Source organism: Pinus tabuliformis, chromosome 2_2 (assembly GCF_031772625.1).
Source record: "Pinus tabuliformis cultivar Carrire ecotype Pingquan chromosome 2_2, CPIR1, whole genome shotgun sequence".
Lineage (NCBI taxonomy): Eukaryota > Viridiplantae > Streptophyta > Pinopsida > Pinales > Pinaceae > Pinus > Pinus tabuliformis.
In genome coordinates this window covers 379,324,758-379,345,244 of record NC_142300.1, presented here as the reverse complement: position 1 = coordinate 379,345,244, position 20,487 = coordinate 379,324,758, and the positions used below count along the sequence as shown (strand labels likewise).

Genomic DNA, 20,487 nt, shown 5'->3' with positions numbered 1-20,487 from the left:
GCATGCTAATCTGGCTTGAATTGGGTAAACTGGGATGAGGGTGAGCGATGACAGGGGTGGAATTGTTGGAGGGAGCCGAAGGAGTAGAGGTATTCAAATCACTGCCAAGGTTAAGGTCCAAAATAGTAGAGCGAAGGCTACGAAGGAGGTTGTGCGAGAAATGGGCATTCTCGTCCAATTCAGTGCAACTCAGTAGTTGGCATCTTCTCCTTGATGTTGTGCGCAAGCTCAGCTCTACAACAGCAGGGAGACAATTAAGGTTCAGAGGAAGAGTATGGGGGAAGCGATCCAAGAGTGTCATCTTAATCAACAGAGTGAGTCTACCTCGTCCCACGCACTGCAATAAATCTTCATAAATGCCTGCAGTAGAGTTTTGGAGAGAAGCGTGGGTGACCAGTTGGCTTCGCCATTTGCCATCCCTTTTTTGCTGCGCTATGACAGCGCATTTAATCACCCACATCCGGGAGTTCTGCCTCATGCTGCACCAGGTCAGTGCATTCCTGTAGATGAGATCTATCATTTATAATATCAAACAAGCCAACATTTAAGACTCGATCACTATCCACTCCCAGATTTGCTAGGAGATCTGCCACTTTGTTGTCTTCCCTTTTGACATGATGGAAGGTGATAGCTCTATTAATTAGGAGCCATTGTTCGATGATCTCCAATCTAGCTGCTAATCTCCAACTGTTAGCTACTTTGTAAGCAAGAGTGCCTTGGAGGATTTGATTGGCCATGTTGATGAGGATTTGAGAATATCCTTTTATTATTATAAGAAAAAAACCATGTTGCTGAGCTAAACAAAATCCTTGCCATAATCTTTCTAGTTTAGCTAAAATGTTCGTGTCCCAACCTATCGATCCAAAGAAGAGCTTGAGTGGCCTACCTCTATGATCTCTGAAGATGCCACCATATCCAGCCTTGCCTGGGTTGCCTTTGGATGCTCCGTCAAAATTTAATTGTATCATTCCTTGGGGAGGAGGCTGCTATTTACTTGATGCGCTGGGAATCTGAGAGAGGTCTTTGGGGAGCTCAAGAGTTTGGGCAATTCGAAGATGCCATTTCTCCCAAATGTTCTTTTCTTGAGGAAGGGTAGGCAGGTCCTCTTCATGCTAAACTTAAAGTGCCATATTTTCCTGCAGAGTGTTGCATAGATTACTCCATATGATCTCCAGAGGGGTACTTTGGTTTTTGAAAATGAGTTTGTTTCTTTCCTTCCATAAAGTCCAAACGAGAAGGCCAGGGATAATTTTCTGTAGAAAGTTTAGCACTCTGCTCTTGTATGGATCAATTCTCCAGTTCTGGATGGTTTTGGTGATATCCCCTGTTTCTCTGCCTCTTCTGACATCTATATTTTGTTTTCTCCTAGAATTTATTAGCTAGGTAGCACGTGTCCATAAGATGTTGTATTGTCTCTTCCTTTTGGTTGCAATTAGGGCATCTTGAGGGTCTGTAGAATTTTTTTTTCCTTAGGTTGTCCCAAGTGAGTATCCTTCTTTGACATAACAACCAGAGAAAAGTAGAAATCTTGGGCCAAATACCAGGAGACCAGATTTTGTCCCAAATGGGATCTTTCAAGTCCTGAATTTAAATCAAGAGGTTATATGCCTCCTTAGTAGTGAAAATTCCCCGTGGGGTATATCCCCATCTTAGTATATCCTTCTTGTTTGAGAATCGAATTTTTCTATTAATGAGTTCTGTGTTAATCTCATTGTGGAGTTGCTCTATGCCTTTTTTTATAATTTGTTCTGCAATTATCCATTGTTTGTATCCCTGATTAATAACTGGGGTCTAGTGCTGATTTACTTTTTCCTGTTGTTGTGTTGCCCAATCAACTGTATGTGGAGGATTGTACATATTGCTAAGCCGTGGTTTTTGTTGCCAAGATTCAACCTAGAAGTAAGAGTTGCTACCATCTCTGACTTCCCAGAAACTATGCTTCTGTATCAGGGTGCTTTGCTGTCTTGCTGCACTCCAGATTAATGAGCCATTTTCATTGGTTATAAGTCTGATTAAATCTTTTGACAGTCTATTATTTGCATATTTGGCAGTCCAAAGAGTGGCCCATGGTGTGTTCGGAGCTGAGAGCCATTTCCACCATATCTTCGCTCCCATAACTGCATTGTTGTGGTGAGGATCTCAGAGCCCCACTCCTCCATCTGTTTTGGGAAGGCAAACTGTGTTCCATTTGACCAATGCCCATTTTCTATTTTGGCCTGCGGATCCCCATAGAAAGTTTCTCTGTAAATTTTTTATTCTCTTAAGTACCCATTTTGGTGCGGCCAAAACTGAGAAAAGATATAAAGGCATCGATTGTAGAACAACTTTAACCAGCACCAACCTACTAGCCATATTAAGGGCTCTAAAGGTCCAAGAGGCTAGACGGGCTTCAAGTTTTTCAAGGAGTAAAAGCCAAGAGGCATGTTTGAGTGCTGAATCAGTCAAAGGGGCTCCAAGATATTTGGAAGGAAGAGAGGCTTTAGAGAATCCTAGAATGCGAATTATGGAGGACTGAGTGATGGGGGGAGTGTGAAAAAAGAAGATTTGGGATTTTGAAGTATTGATGCTAGCTCTTGAGGCTTCCGAAAAATCATCAAGAATGGCTTTAAACTTTAATGCTTCCTGAACAGATGGATGCCCAAACAACATGTTGTCATTCACAAATTGTTGATGCGTGATGGCTGGGGAATTATGAAGAGAAATGCCTCTAAGCTGTTGAGTTTGAAGGGAAGTCTTTATTGCTCGTCCTAATCCTTCAGCCATTAGCACAAAAAGAAAGGGAGAGAGGGGATCTCCCTGACGAATACCTCTGGATGGTTGGAAAGGCTGAGAGGGGATACCATTTACCAAAATGGAGAAGAAAGTAGAGGAGACAAGATTCATAACCCATCTAACCCAGGGAGACGAAAATCCAAATGCAATAAGTATTTTTTGAATGTAAACCCAGTTTAACTTGTCAAAAGCTTTAGAGAGATTAATTTTGAGAAGCATACTTGATTTTTTGTTATGCTTTAAAGAATGAATGATCTCATGGGTGAGAATGATGCCATCAATGATATGCCTGCCTTCTACGTAACCCGATTGTTCTGGAAAAATTAGCAATGGAAGCAGTGGTTTCAAACGGGAAGCAATGACTTCGGAGATTATTTTGTAGATAGCATTGCACGGCGCTATTGGCCTGAACTTATCTGGAGTTGTTGCTTGCTCTTCTTTAGGGATGAGAGTAATAAAAGTGGCATTTAGAGAAGGAAGCAACCAATGGAGAGTTCTTGATTCTTCCACAACCTTCCATATGTCCATTTGAATGAGTTCCCAAAAGTTATGAAAGAAGTTGGAGGTAAAACCATCTGGGCCTGGAGCTTTCCCCTCTTTGAGTTGTTTCATTACTGATTCAACTTCCTGTAGAGTTACCGGACGAAGGAGTAGTTGATTATGTTCATTTGTTATGATTTTTGGGATATGTTGGAGAATCCTCTCTATAGCTGGCTGTCTATTGATATGCGGTTCCTAATGAACTTGTTTGAAATGTTGGAGGAGCTCTCTTTCGATATCCTCATGTGCTTCCAATTTTTCTCCCTACAGATTCTGTATTTGAGTGATGTTGTTGTGCATTCTTCTCTGTATGGTGGTGCGGTGAAAGAATTTCGTATTCTGTTCTCCCTCTTTTAGCCATCTTATTCTGGATTTCTGCCTCCATAGAATCTCCTCTTGCTTTGTTCTTTCGTCCAGTTGATTCTGAAGGTTTTGTTCCTTTTTTTCCAGTGCTCCTGTCCTTCCTTCATTGATTATTTTTTGTTGAAGTTCCATCATTTCATGTGCTGGAGCTTTTTGGGCTTGAAATATATTCCCAAATGTCATTTGATTCCATTTCTTGATATGAATTTTGAGATATTTGAGCCGTCGTTGAAGTTGGTACATTTGTGATCCTGCAGGAGGGATGAAGCTTTTCCATATTGAGTGGACCAGGTTGTTAAAATATGGGTGAGTGTGCCAAAATGCTTCGTACCAGAAGGGTATCCTTGTGGAGTTTCCAGGCCTTTGCCATTGTAGAGATATGGGCCAATGACCTGACCCAGAAAGAGGTAGGATTGAGGCATAGAAGTCTCCTCCTAAATGAATGGCATTGTCAAATAGCAAAAATATATCCAATCATGAGGCGATTTGATGTGAGCCTGATCTTTTATTGTTCCAGGTGTGCATGCCATTTTTAAAGGGCATATCAATGAGCCAATTATTTTGCATGTACTCTTTAAAGTGACTACTTTCCATGTCTAGTTTGACTCGGCCTCCATTCTTCTCCTCAAGTTTAGTAATTATATTAAAGTCACCACCTGTAATCCAAAGAGGATGGACTCTGGTAGAATTGAGAGCAGCTATTGTGTTCAATAATGCCAATTTATTTGTGGCATCCTAAGGAAAATATACATTTGAGAGATGGCCATGCACATTGGTCCCTATAATATGAAAAGTGGCTTGAATAAGATTATGAGCGGCATGGAAATTAGTGAGCAAAATACCCTATGTGTTCCATGCTATTGCCAATCCTCTTGAAGCTCCCGAGGCATCAACTGCTACAGAATGGCTCCTTGGCCAGGCTTTTGAGAGAATGGTACCAAGTGTACTACTGCTACATTTTGTTTCTTACATGAAGAAAATCTATGGTTTCTCCTGCTGTATCATGTTTTTGATCATTCTGTACTTCACAAGGCTATTTAACCCTCTTAAATTCCATGAAATGAGCTTCATGATTCAATATTGGGTTTCGGTCGGTAGTACTTTGTTAACTTGGAATATCTTCCTGATTCCACCAACATTTCCCCTATGATGATGGTTCTTTGCAGATCTGTCTTTCTTCCTCGTTTCTTAGTATCTTTGAGAAGGTTTTTCCCATCCCATTGACTCCCCAGTTGTATCCCCAATGTTCGCTGTTGATGTGCTCTTGAAAGGATTACCTCCAAATTCTCTAACTGTCTATCCGGGATTTTTTCAAATTCTTTCTTCCTACATACTTTCTCAAGGCTAAATATATCTAGATCCCCAATGTCAATACTCTCTGGTTCCTCTTCCATATGTTTGGGCTCACTGTTTTCCGCTGCTAAGTCATTTGTGTGGATTGATTCTTGGATTAAGTTTTCAATTTCCACTCCATTCAGTCACCATTCAGTTTCCTTGTTGGGACTGGATATTGGGCTTGCCATGTCTACATGTGACTTCATGCTTTTCCTAAAGTCTGAGGGGTGGATTATCAAAGAAGACTTGGGTATTTCTTCAGCTTGGATAAGGGATTCAGAGTCGTTCAAGGTTGGTTGAGCGAGGATATCAAAGCTATTGCTGGTTGATGGCTCAGATGTATTGGCTGCGGGATTTCTGAGGCTTGAGGTGGGTTTTTTGTGGTGCTTTTTCTGGGAATTTACTTTGGTGAACCCTTCCGAGTCCAGTTTTTCTGAGGAGTTGTTGGCTTTGGTGGTAGCATTGAGGGGGCAATCACGGAAAAGATGTCCATGGGCATGACATTTCCTACATCTGAATGGAACATGTTCATAATCTATGGGCTGAATCCATTCAAAATCATCATGGTAAAGACTTACTGAATCCGAAAGTGCTTTGTTTAGATGCATGTAGACACAGATGCGAGCATAGGAGGTATACCTTCTGAGTTTCGTTTCTTCTGCTACCTTTATGAAATTGCCCAGTCCATTTCCAATGTCTTGTAGCGATTCTTCATCCCAGTACTCCAAAGGTAGGGAATACAGTCGAATCCAAACCGGTTCCCAGCTGAAATCCTCTTTATTTGGATTAAATCTTTCGATCCAGTCTCTCAGGTACAGGCCCGCTGAGTTGAAGAAATAGGGGCTGTCATCTAGAATTCTATTACGATCTTCTATGCAGTTGAAAATAGTTGTAAAGAAACCTTTAGGACCGAGCTACAAGGTGACATGTCCTTTGGGTTTCCATTTGGCTGAAATCCATCCCTGCAGGGCTTTCTCCATCGGCCAGAAGCCAATGAATTTCCCTATAAGAGCGTGGTACTTCATAAATTGGATCTGTGCATTGATCTGATGCCCCGGTAGTTCTATCTTGGGTCGTTCTGCTGCAATAGGTTTGCATGTAGCAGAAATCGCTTTAGGGGTTGCGCTATTCAAAGTAGGATCACCTTGCTGCTGATTCTGAGGCCTTGCCTCTGTATCTAGTGAAGCTTTGTTTTTCCTTTGTGCTCCTAGGTCAATCTGTGCTTCAGTATTGTCAAGCTGCATCTTTTCTGGAGCCCTATCATCTTCATTGGGAGTGCGAATCTCATTTCTTCCATTAGGGGGAGGTGCAGAGTCCCCCCCCGGAAGGGGATCCATTCCAATGGTCCTTATTGACGAGGTTCACTATTGCCAAAGAGGCTGATTTGTTACAGTATGGTGATGTACAGAGAAGTTCAGAGGCGGCAGAGTTTGCCAGAAACCCTAGGTGGCCATGAATCGTCGGAGCCTCCCTCCAAAAGGCATCGCTCTTAATGTTCCTAATCCCGTCCAATATTTATCCATTGTTAACCGTATAAACTTGTGTGATTTATCCAATGATATTTAGCACAATATACATAACATATCCTATGGTATTTTTAGTCATATCTCTTCCAGATATATAACTTCAATTATTTTTCTATATAATATTACAATAAAAAATTTAAACATTGATATTATTTAAATATTCAATTTTTTTTATTATAAAATACAATTAATATTAATATCTTATTTTATCTTTTAATATTTTATCAAAAATAACAAATTATGCCTTTGTTATTTAAGAAGAACCAATTATATCCATATCAATTCATGAAACCTAAAATGCTTAAATAATTATAACTGCACCTTGATTTTATTTCTAAAGAACTTACTTACCTTCTTTGTATTATAATCTTTATCCTTAGAAGTTTTTACATATTTACTTTAAAAAATTTCATAAAATCAAGTTTATCCATTTTCTAGTTATGCACAAAGAAAACTATGAGGACTCGACCTCTCTCATAACATGTGTATCAACTACTCTACTGGTATTCCAAATAGACCACTCAAAATTAATTCTTCTTTATTAGAAAACTTAGAATAATATATATATATATATATATATATATATATATATATATAGCTTTAACCATGTTTTGGTTACAAGAAACAGAGTAGAATTGATTTTAAATGGAAGTTAATGTTGTATTTACAAAAATCATCAACAAAATAAGAAATGTTTCTTTTTAATTATATTAAAAATATTTGAAATAAAGGATTTAACATATTTAATCAAGGATAAATGACAAAAGGTAAAAGGAGATAGTTAATTGGGGTTATCTCGAGTGGTTGGGTGGAATAGCTCTTACTCTAGTTTTAAATCTTGACTACTGATATGATAAACTATAATGCTTTGATGAATATTGTTATAACACTTTCGTGCTTATGAATATTGTTGTATTGGCTTCGAGCCTTGTGAACTCTTAAGTGAGTATACCTCCTGACTTGATACTAGAAATTGAGTTTGAGCCTTGTGAACTCTTATGTAAATATACCTATGCGTTGACTTGATACTAGCAACCTCACTCTAGCCCTTGATCTCAAAGAGATGCTTTCTTGTATTGAATTTGAGCCTTAAGAGTGATATTGTTGTATTGACTTCGAGCCTTGTGAACTCTTAAGTGAGTATATTTGTGGGTTAGCTTGATACTAGAAACCTCACTCTAGCCCCTGGCTGAAAGAGAGGTTTTGTTGTATTGACTTTGAGCCTTGATACCAGCAACCTCACTTTAGCCCTCAGGCTCAAAGAGAGGCTTTGTTGTATTGAATTCTAGCCTTAAGAGTGATATTGTTGTATTGACTTAAAGCCTTGTGAACCCTTAAGTGAGTATATCTCTGGGTTAGTATGATACTAGCAACCTCACTCCAATCCTTAGGCTCAAAGAGAAGCTTTGTTGTATTGACTTTGAGCCTTGTAAACTCTTAAGTGAGTATAGTTGTGAGATGGCTTAATACGAATAACCACATTTTAGCCAAAAATGAAGAAAAAAAAGTCAAACCAAAAAAAGATTAGAGTAAAATCACAAATAACTTCAAATAAATAATTTTGTCATCCTTGTTGCAAAGGCACATAGAGACGATACATATAAATATATCAATATAAAAAGGAAGTGATAGGAAAAGGTTAAATTTGAACTTGATCTCAATATTTTACGAACTTGATGTCAACAATATGATTAAAGTATTAATAAAGGAGTAGTCTTTAAGTGCGAATTTTTTGAGTTTCCGATGGATTTCTGGTTGGAATCTGGTGAAAAATTTTGTGGCCAAATCTTGATTTGTGTTGTTTAAACTGATTTTTTGACTACATATATGGATTCTGCACCATAAAAAACCCTAGGGCACTTCGATTATGAAGAGTTCACTTGTTAAACTGGTGATTTCAATGAATCCCAATCGGATTCTAGACAAATTAGATTGGAAAATAAACCAAAACACTTTCCAAAAAAAACACATTTAAAAACTACTAGATTAATAAATGTTTTAGTAATTTAAATGAATTATATATATATATATATATGTGTGTGTGTGTGTGTGTGTGTGTGTGTATGGAGTTAAAATAAAAGAAGGCATTAAATTTTATTATAAAATAATAAATTTTTTAATTTCGAGAATGGTTTTTAAATGGTTTTTTATATAAATAAATAGAATTATCTAAAAAATAAAAATGAAGTATAATAATAAAAAATAAATTTGTAAAAAAATATAGATAAAAAATATTAATTAAAAACATTTGCTCAAAATATAAAAAGAATAAATTCCAAAAGTTAGATTAGATTTTCATATCAACTTCATAAACAAACAAGGCAACATAATATTTCCACAGTGGAGACTGATGTCTATATTGTTTTAAGTGCTTTATCATAGTTTTGATATGAAAAATAAATAGAACTAAGTCAAAAAAATATAGGAATTTGAGATTGCAAATTAAAATAATTTATATTTTAAAAATTTACTAGAAGTGTTCAATTAAAAGTGATTAGAATGTGGATTAAAAACTAAATAAACAACTAATCTTTTAAGAAATCATTTCGATGACAACAAAAATAATATGAGCTTAGTGGTTAATCAAAGTAAATTGAAATAAGATTCAAAAATAAGTAGAGCACTGAAAACTAAAAATTTATGAATTGCATGGGTTGAAAACATCGCAGGATGTTTGGTTAAGGTATTTCAAAAATAAGTAGAGCACTGAAAACTAAAAATTTATGAATTGCATGGGTTGAAAACATCGCAGGATGTTTGGTTAAGGTATTTTTGTATAGTAAATTGGAATAAGATTAAAAAGTAAGTAGACCATTGAAAACAAAAAATTTATGAATTGCATGTGTTGAAAACATGGCTAGATGTTTGGTTAAGGTATTTTTCCATATCTTTTAATTTATGTTGAAATATGGTATGGAGTGAAACAAGGTTACGCATGATAGTGTTTTGATAACAATGCAAGCTTTCAAGTGCTTAGTGCAAGGTGCAAGTGTGTTTTTAGGCGTTTTTAGGCTCATATGTGCACCTGTAACCAAAGGAGGATGTGCTTAAATTGTTTCCAACATTATGTTTATCTATTTTGACTTCCATGATATTTAATTCTAGTTTGACCAATATGTAAAATTGATATTTCACATTTATCTAAGTAGGATTGTTGTCAATGTTTTGATTCAAGGATATCACAAAATAATAGAAAACGTTTTTTACAAAATTGTTTGATATGTTTTTCTAAACATTAAAATGATAATAATATTCGATAGGGGTCATGTTTGAGTCATCTACATCAAACATCTGTGCATTACACTATTTGGATCATCTAATCACTACCTTACCTCTATTAGTGTTTGGGGTTACTCCAAATCATTTTCACATAGTTAGGGCATCACTAGGTCTCATAATCACTTGGTGATGCTTGATGGACATATGGATGGATTAGTTTGAGTGGATGCTTGTCCTTGGATATAGTATTAGCATAACACACTTACCTAGGAGGTTGTTATCATATGTGGCATGATGACTAACCCAATAGGTGCACACAATGGGGGGGGTTAGTTTCTTGATTAGGAGAGGTATCTACCTAGAAGGATGATCATAGAAACTTGGAGGAGAGAAGCTCTAAGATCATGGGACCATGTGACAAACACCCTTGAAGTTGGATACATGACTTGAGAATGCTTGGGTTGAGAAAAATACTTCATGGAGGTTGATTGTGGACCCAAATATATATGTTGAGGAGGAGCGTTAGAGAAAGTAATTGCCTTGGCACACATGTTGAGTGTTGGGCACAAGAGGAAATGTGGCACACAACTAGAAAAAGAGCACCCTGGATGAGGAAATTTGGAGAATGTACCACCATGTAAAAGAAAGTGTTGAGATAACAAGTTGTCAAAAAACTTACCATTTCGAAGGAGGTGTGTTAGGTCTAAGAGGTGTCATACTTGGAGGGTGCACCACCTTGGGGTTGGATAAATCTCTAGTCTGACACTTGCCATCCTTGTATTGTAGAGTGATCCAAGTGGGGTCACCTTATTGACTTAGGTATAGGGTTACTTGTGTGGACCTAGTCCATGCTTTATGTTGGCCTCCTTCACCTATTCCATATAAAGGGAGGAGAGAGCCTTTGCCATGACTAAGCACTGATGTACTCATTACTCTATCTTTGTAATTGCATTGCACAAGCCTTGTAGGGAGAAAGACCTAGGGTATTTTATGTAAATTGTAGAGACATGAAGATGGATGCCAACACTTGCGGATGTTCTTGGAGTCTTGACTTGTGTGATGTAAAAGGCCACTAGGGCTTGCACTTATCCTAGACAATAACATGAAAATTAGAAGAGTTGAAGACTTAGATACAAGTCTTGCTTGTTGTTGTTATGGTCATGGAGAATCCTTGGCTCATGTTGATGCAAGACAGGTAACACCAAAGTTCTTGAGATAAACCCTCGAGGAGATATAAGAAAACTAGTGCTTCGAATGAACTTAAGCCTTGTACTGATATGGACATAAGGAAAAGAGCATGGAAAAGAATAGAAGAGTCTTGATCTTGGTGTCATGTTTAGCTTGGAATAAAAGTCATTGATATTTCATTGATGATATTATTTAAAGATCTTGGTACTTGTGAGGATGCAAGAGATGAAAACCTAGGGTTTGTGGGATTTAGGAAGGACAAGATACTTTGAACACTAGCACTAGGGTTGCCATAGAAGGTTTGTACTCGTATGATGCAAGGAAGCCTAGGTTTTGTGTGATATCAATCCTATATGAAAACAAGAGCACTAAAATGAAGACCAATGGTAGTCTTGTTGGTGTTGATGCTATCTTGTTGTTCGGCGTTTGGAATGACTAAGAGTAGTTTGTCTTGATGCTTTTCTAGGCCTCAATTGTTGATAAGGATTTGCTATAGTGGATACTATACAACAATTTGGGTGCTTTGGAGAGTCCTAGCTTGTGATAAACTTGAAGGGCTATATTGTATCAACACGTGGTACTTGGTTGGTATGCACTTGGAAGTTCATTTTAATCTATATATGAAGTGAGCTTTGTTGTTCAAACTTTGTGTACTAGCATTTTTTTATCTTTAACATATGTTCTTATGGTGATTAAGTGGTTTCTGGTGCTAGTTATGTATGTTGAATTAACATAACAATGTATTAGCTTTATTGAGTGAATTGGCAAGTAAATAAAGCTAAGAGGGAAAGATTTGTGGCTGTAACAAATCTGCTATTTGCAAGTTATTTTCATATCTATGATATGTTGGGATTGTGCCCAAGATTAGAAAGATAGTTCCCTCAATATACAATTATTTGGTGTTTATTTTCCTGGACTGCCTTACTTATTTGGTTGGGAAAAAGTGAAATATATACCACTGTAATTTGTATTTCAGAGTTAACCCTAAGGCTAAAAGTTTGTATGAAACAAATCCTAGGAATCTCAAGGGTTGAAATGAAATTTCTGGATTTATATGGATTTTTCGGAATTGCCAGAACTTTACCAAACCTCGAGTTACTGCTGTGCTACACACTAAATGGAATTCTAACGAATGACCTTGATGGTATGCTTCAAAGTTCAATAATGGATCATGCCAAATAAAAGCAAGATATGAAATAATGATTAAAGTGGCATGTTGCGAAGAAAGGACACATCAAGGAAATGCAGCGTGCCCACCAAAGAAGAAATAATTATGTTGTCGATGAAACCTCACACAACTCCAGCAAAGAAAAACTGAAACAAACCAATAATGCGAAGAAAGGACACATCAAGGAAATGCAGTGTGCCCACCAAAGAAGAAATAAATATGTTGTCGATGAAACCTCACACAACTCCGGCAAAGAAAAACTGAAACAAACCAATAATTAAGTGTCTTCCAAACATCATTTGCAACATGTTGCCACATAAACGAGAATTAATGCAACTTCTCAAGTCGATAAGTGAGGTGATCATTAATAGCAATTTAATTGAAGTTCTCTAAAAACATTTGACAATCTCCTACTCACTCAGTTTGATTAAGTTATTCAAGAACAATCCAATTCCAGATGTATGCAAATGCCAACTGATCATGAGTATTCATGAAAAACTCCAGTTCCTTGAATAGTGCTATCTACTTTACCCTCTTTTCTTGTACTCTTTTTCATTTGCTGTTACTAAAGAACTGATCTTTCACTTTTGAGGGGGAAAAAGGCATGCTGCAATCTAGTTGACATTAAGAAAGTCTAAGATCAATCAAATGAAAAAGATGAATGCAACCCTAACCTAGAAATCAAGTCAGACATCTGATAAAACCTCAAGCTATTTTCCTGCCTAAGCCTTGCATAGCAAGTATATTGGAAAGTATTTTCTTCTATTAACAATAATAAAGAAGAAGACTGTGCTTATGACAAAAACAGGTTCAAACCTTCGAGTTCATGCATGATGAAGATAAACCAGAGGCAGTGAAATCCTGTGTGAGATGTCCTGTGTGAAAGCATAAAGATGTCCCCAAAACATAGAAACGGTTAAAGGAAAAGCTGTTACAACTTACAATACAACCTGCCCTCGTGTCTATTCAGAGCTTTTGGCTCCCTGCTAACTTGACTGATTATTTTATGTGGATTTCTGAATCAAAGCATTCTGTCGATATTACTGCCATCCCTGCCGAATGGCTAGACCAAACATGATATATTCAAGATTTGTTCCCACACCTGAAAATGTCTGACCATATAATGGTTATCTATACTATATCGTATATGGCTTATGAATATAGTATAGATTCTTGGACAGAGATGTTTGATAAAACATCCCATCTACGTGGATATCAATTGACTTGACTGACTAAAGTCCTATATGCATAACATATCTAATCTGTAGGGTACTCGTGCAATTGTGAAGGGTTAGGAGGTACCAATGCCATAATGGGAAGTTGCATATCAACATCAAGAATCAAGACGTCTATGGCTTTCAAAAACATATAGGCTCAGCTACCAATGATAACAATATTATGCTTCCTTAACAACCTGCCAATCTCAAATGATTGAAACTTGTGGCACATGAAAATTCTACCAAATCATTGAATCAGGCTCAAGATACCAGAAGATATTCTACCTGACAAATAATTCTCAGAATAGCAGTGGCAAAAAGAAATTTATATTTCTTGAATGTGAGAAACTATAAGTAGGTGTATCAAGCCTATACCATTCTGCTGTTGTAGCTAGAGGCATGAAATGATGGAAGCAGATTAGGAAACATGTCATTACATCCATATGGATTGTAAAGAGGGGCAATCAAATGTCCGCATTTTCTTCGATGTTGTACTCGGAAAACATACCCCTCAAACTAATTGAAGTTGATACAAAAGGACAACAATTGTTGTTGAAAACGGTTATTATTGATGTCAAAGGTTGTCCAAATGAAGGAGAATATTACATAGCCAAATAATACATTCCTAGACCTTTCCGATGATATATGGCACACCCCCTAACCCCTAATAGTTCAGGAGAAATAAAATTTTGAAATATATATATATATATATATATATTACCCTGCGAGTGCCAAGATGGCCCTGCTAGAAGACAGGTCAGGCCTACCCCTTGACAACCTACTGGTTTAGTATAAATAAGGCCACACGTGTGGCTCATTTTAAGGCTTAAAAACTCGGTTGTGTGAAGAATTAGGTCTGAGACAGACCACAGATCCGAACTGAAGTTTGAGTAGCAAGGAAGCCGAGTTGGGAAGGTTTTTGGCATAATATTTTGGGAAGGGTTTCTGGTTGTTTGAAGCAAGTTTCAAGGGCAGAGTGCTGGTCTAGTAAAAGCTGAATTACAGTTTTGTTAAGGCTGAATTTCAGGTCCCTTGAAGAGGCTGAGATGCAGCCTTGTTGAGGCCAAGTCTCAGGCTGTTCAAGAGACCAAGTTGCAGCCCTGTTGAAGGTGAGTTCAGGGATTAACGTTGAGGACGAGATTTGGTATCTTGAAGGCCTGTCTTGACTCTTGAGGGCTGAAGTTCTGGTGTGTTGAGGGCCAAGTTCAGCAGTTAAGGAGACCAAGCCCTAGCCCTGTTGGAGATCTTTTTAAGGCATGATGTGTGGCTTATTTTAACACTGAAAAATTGGGTTGTGTGAAGAATTAGGTCTGAGACAGACCACAGATCCGAACTGAAGGAGAGCTAAGTTTGAGGGGTAGCAAGGAAGCCAAGCTGGGAAGGTTTTTGGCATAATTTTTTGGGAAGGGTTTCTGGTTGCTTGAAGTATGTTTTAAGGGCAGAGTGCAGGTATATTGAAAGCTGAAGTACAGTTTCATTAAGGCCAAATTTCAGACCTGTTAAAGAGGCTGAGATGCAGCCCTGTTGAGGGCTAATCTCAGGCTTGTTGAAGAGGCCAAATTGCAGCCCTGTTGAAGCTGAGATCAAGGACTAATGTTGAGGCCGAGTTCTGGTATCTTCAAGGCCTGTCTTGAGCGCTGAAGTTCTGGTGTGTTGAGGGCCAAGTTCAGCAGTCAAGGAGACCAAGCCCTAGCCCTGTTGGAGGTCTTTTTAAGGCCACATGTGTGGCTCATTTTAAGGCTGGAAAACTTGGTTGAGTGAAGAATTAGGTCTGAGACAGACCACAGATCCGAACTGAAGGAGAGCCAAGTTTAAGGAGTAGCAAGGAAGCCGAGTTGGGAAGATTTTCAGCATAATTTTTTGGGAAGGGTTTCTGGTTGTTTGAAGCGTGTTTTAAGGGCAGAGTGCTGGTATCTTAAGAGCTGAATACAGTTTTGTTAAGGATAAATTTCCGGCCTGTTGAAGAGGCCAAGATGCAGCCTTGTTCAGTCCAAGTCTCAGGCCTGTTGATGAGGCCAAGTTGCAGCCCTATTGAATCCAAGTTCAGGGACTAATGTTGAGGGCGAGTTCTGGTATCTTGAAGGCCTGTCTTGAGGGCTGAAGTTCTGGTGTGTTGAGGGCCAAGTTCAGCAGTTAAGGAAACCAAGCCCTAGCCCTGTTGGAGGTCTTTCTATAGCACATTTCTGAGGCCAAATTCAGTGTTACTTCTGTTGGATATTTGGGAGTCCGAACTCCGTTTTGAAGGCCGAGTTTTAGCCCTGTGGAGGCCAAGTTTCAGCTCTGTGTAGTTCAAGTCCAGATGTTGTTGAGTTTCAGTCTCTTTTAAGGGCTAGTTGCAGGCCAAGTTCTGGCTTTTTGTGGAGGCTAGTTCGCTGTCCTACCCGAGTTCTGTTGAAGAGGGCAAAGTCTGGCCGAGTTCTGCTCAGGAGGTCAAGTTGAGGAGTCCGAGTTAAGTTTCAGTATGAGGCAAGTGTGTTACACGCAGAAGTGGATGAAGTGAAGATTTCATGGTGACTAGGGCAGAAGAATTGGTGTTGAATTGGTGTTGAAGAGGAACAGATCAGAAACAATAAGGAAAAACAAGGATTGACGACATGTCAAGGACTAGGAAGCACGACAAAGAAGAAGGACAAGTGGCTGTGACCAGGATTGAAGGTGCAAACTTGAGAGTGGCATTGTTGGGTGACAACCCTTACTAAAGAAAGGCAATTTGTGGGAACCAGGAAAAGTGAAATATTTTGAAAAAATAGGTTAGTGCCTACAAATCGCTGAGTTGGTGCTCAGCTGAGGAGATTGGAGTCTCCTGTAGGTTGGTACCTACAAAAGCAGTAAGTTGGTTCTTACTAAGGATTGGTGTCTTCATCTTCTTGACAGGTTGGATCTGCTAATTTTGTAAGTCGGTGCTTACAGAGGATTGGTGTCCTCACAAGTGTGTAATAAGTTGAAGACTGTTTTCGAAAAGCATTCAAGTGTTTCTTATAAAATATCTGTTTCATAATTTAGGTGTATGAAATGTTTTCAAAGCTAAAAAATTGTTAATTGTAATGAAACACTGATTAATCCCATCTCTCAGTATTTCCAACAATTGTAATTAAGTATTACTGTCTAAAGTATTAGAGTTCACTAAGCAATATGACTGATCCATTTAATTTGACAATGCAGCTTGCCTGCAAATAAAGAGAAATCTAGTCAGATGCAACCTCATAATTCCTAAGCTGAGAATTCACATGTATGGGTTTTAATAGGACCAAAAGCCTATGGGTCAGCAGGCTTAACAGTAGAAGCACATCCATATGAGACATTCACGTATCCAAAAGATTAGCAGCTTTTCATTTATTAATTATTTTATGAAGGGGCAAACTGGGATGGACATAAACTTATGAACAATTGCACCCTTATGGTATGTTTTCTTTGGGAATTCAAAAACATGGACAGTGTGGGAAGAGAATAAAAACACTAAAAGAAACCCTCTGTGGCAATTGTAACACCAAACAGGAGGAATAGATTGCTCGTAATTTTGATTCATTACATGTGCAAGGTACTATAGCCAGTAAGCATCGCCAAGTATAATGATTTTCAAGAAACTGGTGAAGGAGCTTTCATATCTTTAAAGCATCTGCTCCAATCATTTGAAAAAATTAAATCCAAGTTTGGTCAGGAGACTGGATGTATTAGAATTGAAAGGACTGGATTCTCAGCCTTGAATTCCATACTCGGAAAAAAATATAGAACGGCCATGACTAGCTCAGTGCAGGATGTTGTAATTGTGTTAAGAGCTTCACAAGTTGCCTCATTGAAGGAGAAGCCGAAAGTATATCTACAGGACACATTATAGCAAGGTGAAGTGATTTTGAGATCTTCACGAGGCGCTGTGTCCCGTAAGCCAGGGGTGAAAATCTCATGTTCCCTACCTTCGTTAACAAGCATGCATGCCCAAGCAATGATGTTGAATCTATTCCCTTAGCAAGAAAACGATGGATCCAAAGACTACTTGCCAGAGGTGGCAAGTAATGCCAAAAGCACCACTCCATTACCATAAACATCTCTGCCTTAGCCGACGCACCACATGTCACAGCATGTTCTGAAGTAACATACCCAAGGGCCAAAAGTGCTAGTTATATCTGTTGTTGCATTAGTTTCAGAACCTCCAAGAGCATGTATACACAAGTTTATTGTCACTTCAAGCTTTCTCAAAATCAATTCTGAGCCTCGTATATTTACAGTATTTGACAGATTTAATAGACTCCAAGGTTGGAAATCATTGCCGCAATAGTATTAACTTTAATCCCTTGCTCTATTTTATTCCACTTTCCCCACCTGACCATAGATATAGCTTGCCCTACAGTATGAATTTTGTGCACATTTAATAAAGAACGAAGCTTTGTTTCAGTCTCACGGTAATCTTAAGTAAGAATATGTTCAGACAGATCATTTCTTGTTATGAAGATTATACAATGAATTGTAAACTGTTTCCCATGCCTGTGCAGAATCCATCTGGTGCACAACTTGGGATGCATGTCGCAACTTTTCAAGGCCACGTCCTAATCGGGCTATTGTAGGCATTGCATGAGCAGATTCAACAGCACATTCTATCCCATCCCCGAAAGCTAAAAGCCCTGTACAAGCCAGAATGCTGCCACCAAAGGTTACCCAAGGAGTACCTCCAGTTGCTTTTCCATGTCTTTTCCGCATGATACCATAAAAGGCTGTTCTCATAGCTGACAAGCTCGACCGTTCAGCAGCTGCTATAACACTGTGAGTTGCAGCTCGGAGCTTTTCTGCTGCAGCTGCTGTCTTCGCAGCAGCAGGAACATGAACTCCAGAAACGAAGCCTATTTTCCCAGGAATAATTCCCTTAGAAGCTGGAGCTAGAAGTTTAGCAGGAGTGAAAACTTTTCCTAATGCAACAGCTGCAGTTCTCTTTGTTTGCAGTAGGCCAAATTTCACAATAGTAGGAACTTTAAAGGTGACCATCTTCGCTATAGTTGAAACAGGAACAATTTTTGAAAATGAGGTTACACCCACAACAGTTGCTGCTCCTGCACCGACTGCTACTACAGGTTTTCCTCCAAGCACATTTCTTCTCTTTGGATCGTCCCCTTCAGAAGCATCGTCAAAAGTATCAGATATAAAACAATTGTCAGCTAAGTCAGCCACGTCTCGGGGCAAAGAAGTATTCCAATAACTTCTAATTCCAGCCAAGCTACTGGCGTCGACAATTGCAACTACTGTTCCAAAATCTTTAGCCTGTCTTTTCAGGGCTTGGGCAAACAGAGCATGGCACTTGTCTTCATAAGGAAGCTCATAGAAGTTTGCATCTTTCGGGAGCTTTTTCTCTTGCTTAAGAGGACTACGTGCCTTAGAATTCAGAGCAACTCTGAGTCCCTCAACAGCAATCCGAAACTTGTTAACATGAGATAACACTTCGCAATCCACCTCTTTGCCTTTCTCCACCTCAAGAAGCATCTTCCGAACACAAACTAATGCCCTTTCTAGGGCAGGAAGATTGTTAAACATATCATGCAAATCTACAAGTAAGGAATAGAAAGAATGTGCAAACGCAGGAATTTGATCCACATCACGGAAGTCACAACCTGCAGAAGAAGAGGCAGAACTTGCAGTGGAACCACAATTTGATCCCGAATCCAGTGCCAATAAATTTTGTGATGTGAAAGCCATTGATGAGGCTAAAGCCTTTAGGGCAGAAGAGTGAAGTGGACTGGCCAAGATATGCCTATGTGAGCCCATGGGAACACTTGAAGCCATGTCACCTGGTGATGGTGTCATTTTTCCCAAAAGGCCACTGCCCTGAGATATCTCTGCTAAGGGTTTTATGGCACTTTTATTTGGTACATCCTGCTTGGAATCATGTTCACTATTGGTGCCTAATTCACCACCTTGACCGTTTCTATGTGGAGTTTCAAGAATAAAGAACAGGGAATGATTTTCTTGAGCAGCTTTTTTTGCAGCCAAAACATGACCATAAAATCCTGTTCCAAAAATTGTGTGTAAAATTTGTGAGCCAGCCCTACTTTCATATTGGCTTAAAACTATTTTCTCCACAAAACAACCCTTCAGCACTCCTAGCCATGAGGTTGGCACAGAGCAAGTCTCATCGCCATTCAAATTTTTTTCTTCTTCTCTAATATCGTCCAATGCCGAAGGGCCTATCTGCGCGACCACAACCTTTGGCTTGATAGCCCTAACTAAACATTCGGCATCGGATGCAGATCGTTCTGATAAACTTTCAGCAGCCAACAAATAAACAACAGAGGAGGGATAATCAGGATCACGAAGAGCAAAGACAAATTGTTTTGTCGATTCATGAACAGGCAGCGACCGCACAAAACTATCCGAAACCTTTAAATCGTCGGTCTTGTTTCCTGAAAACGGCCAGATGTGCTTCATTCGAGATACTATCCACGAAGCCATTGTGGAAAATTTCCGAAATTTGCTTCCATAAGAGACTAGAACTTGTCTTTATCCTCTGAGGTTGTTTTCTTACTCCTGTGTTTTTCTAATTTATTTATCTACAATTAACAGAATCGAAATTAGGATCGGGTAACTTCTGACCTTCGCAATAAACCAGAAAACTGCCGAGCACCCAAGCAGTCCTCTCCGTGTTCCAGTAAATCATCATTCATTCAAATCCCGCATGATGAACTTTCCTGTTGTTCAAAAAGTCGTAAATGTTCATCGATCTGAAATGCTCAGGAAGCCCTAAATGCTTAACCATCTGAAATAAAATAAAATATTGAATTTCTAAGGGTTGAATAGGTCCCTTCTCTTCGAAACCTAGATTCCAACTGGAAAAGGACCGCTCAATAATTCGTAATGTACCTATGTTCTCCCAAATTTTAGATTTTAATTAATATATACATATTTTGTGGCGGTTTGAAAATGTTTTACGTTTAAAAATTAAAAAGAAATCGATATCGATATCGATATATATTAGAAAAATAATAATAAAATTGTGTAATTTACTTTTTAATTATCATTATATTAAAAAGTCGAAAAAATTAATGTGAATAATTTGTACCTATTTATTTGTATAAATTTACACATTTTATGACTTTAGATATTCAATTTAATAATAACTTTTCTAAATTTTTAAATGGGATAAAATAAAATGAAAGTAAATTTAAATAAGATTTATCAC

General features: G+C 38.3%; 1 protein-coding gene across 1 annotated transcript; it reads right to left on the bottom strand.

Annotated features, from left to right (window-relative positions):
• Positions 1-17,756: 17,756 nt before the first annotated feature.
• LOC149192827 (uncharacterized) lies at positions 17,757-19,760 on the bottom strand. Its single transcript, XM_089407131.1, has one exon. The coding sequence runs from the start codon at positions 19,758-19,760 to the stop codon at positions 17,757-17,759; it is 2,004 nt and encodes a 667-aa protein (XP_089263257.1).
• Positions 19,761-20,487: the final 727 nt, after the last annotated feature.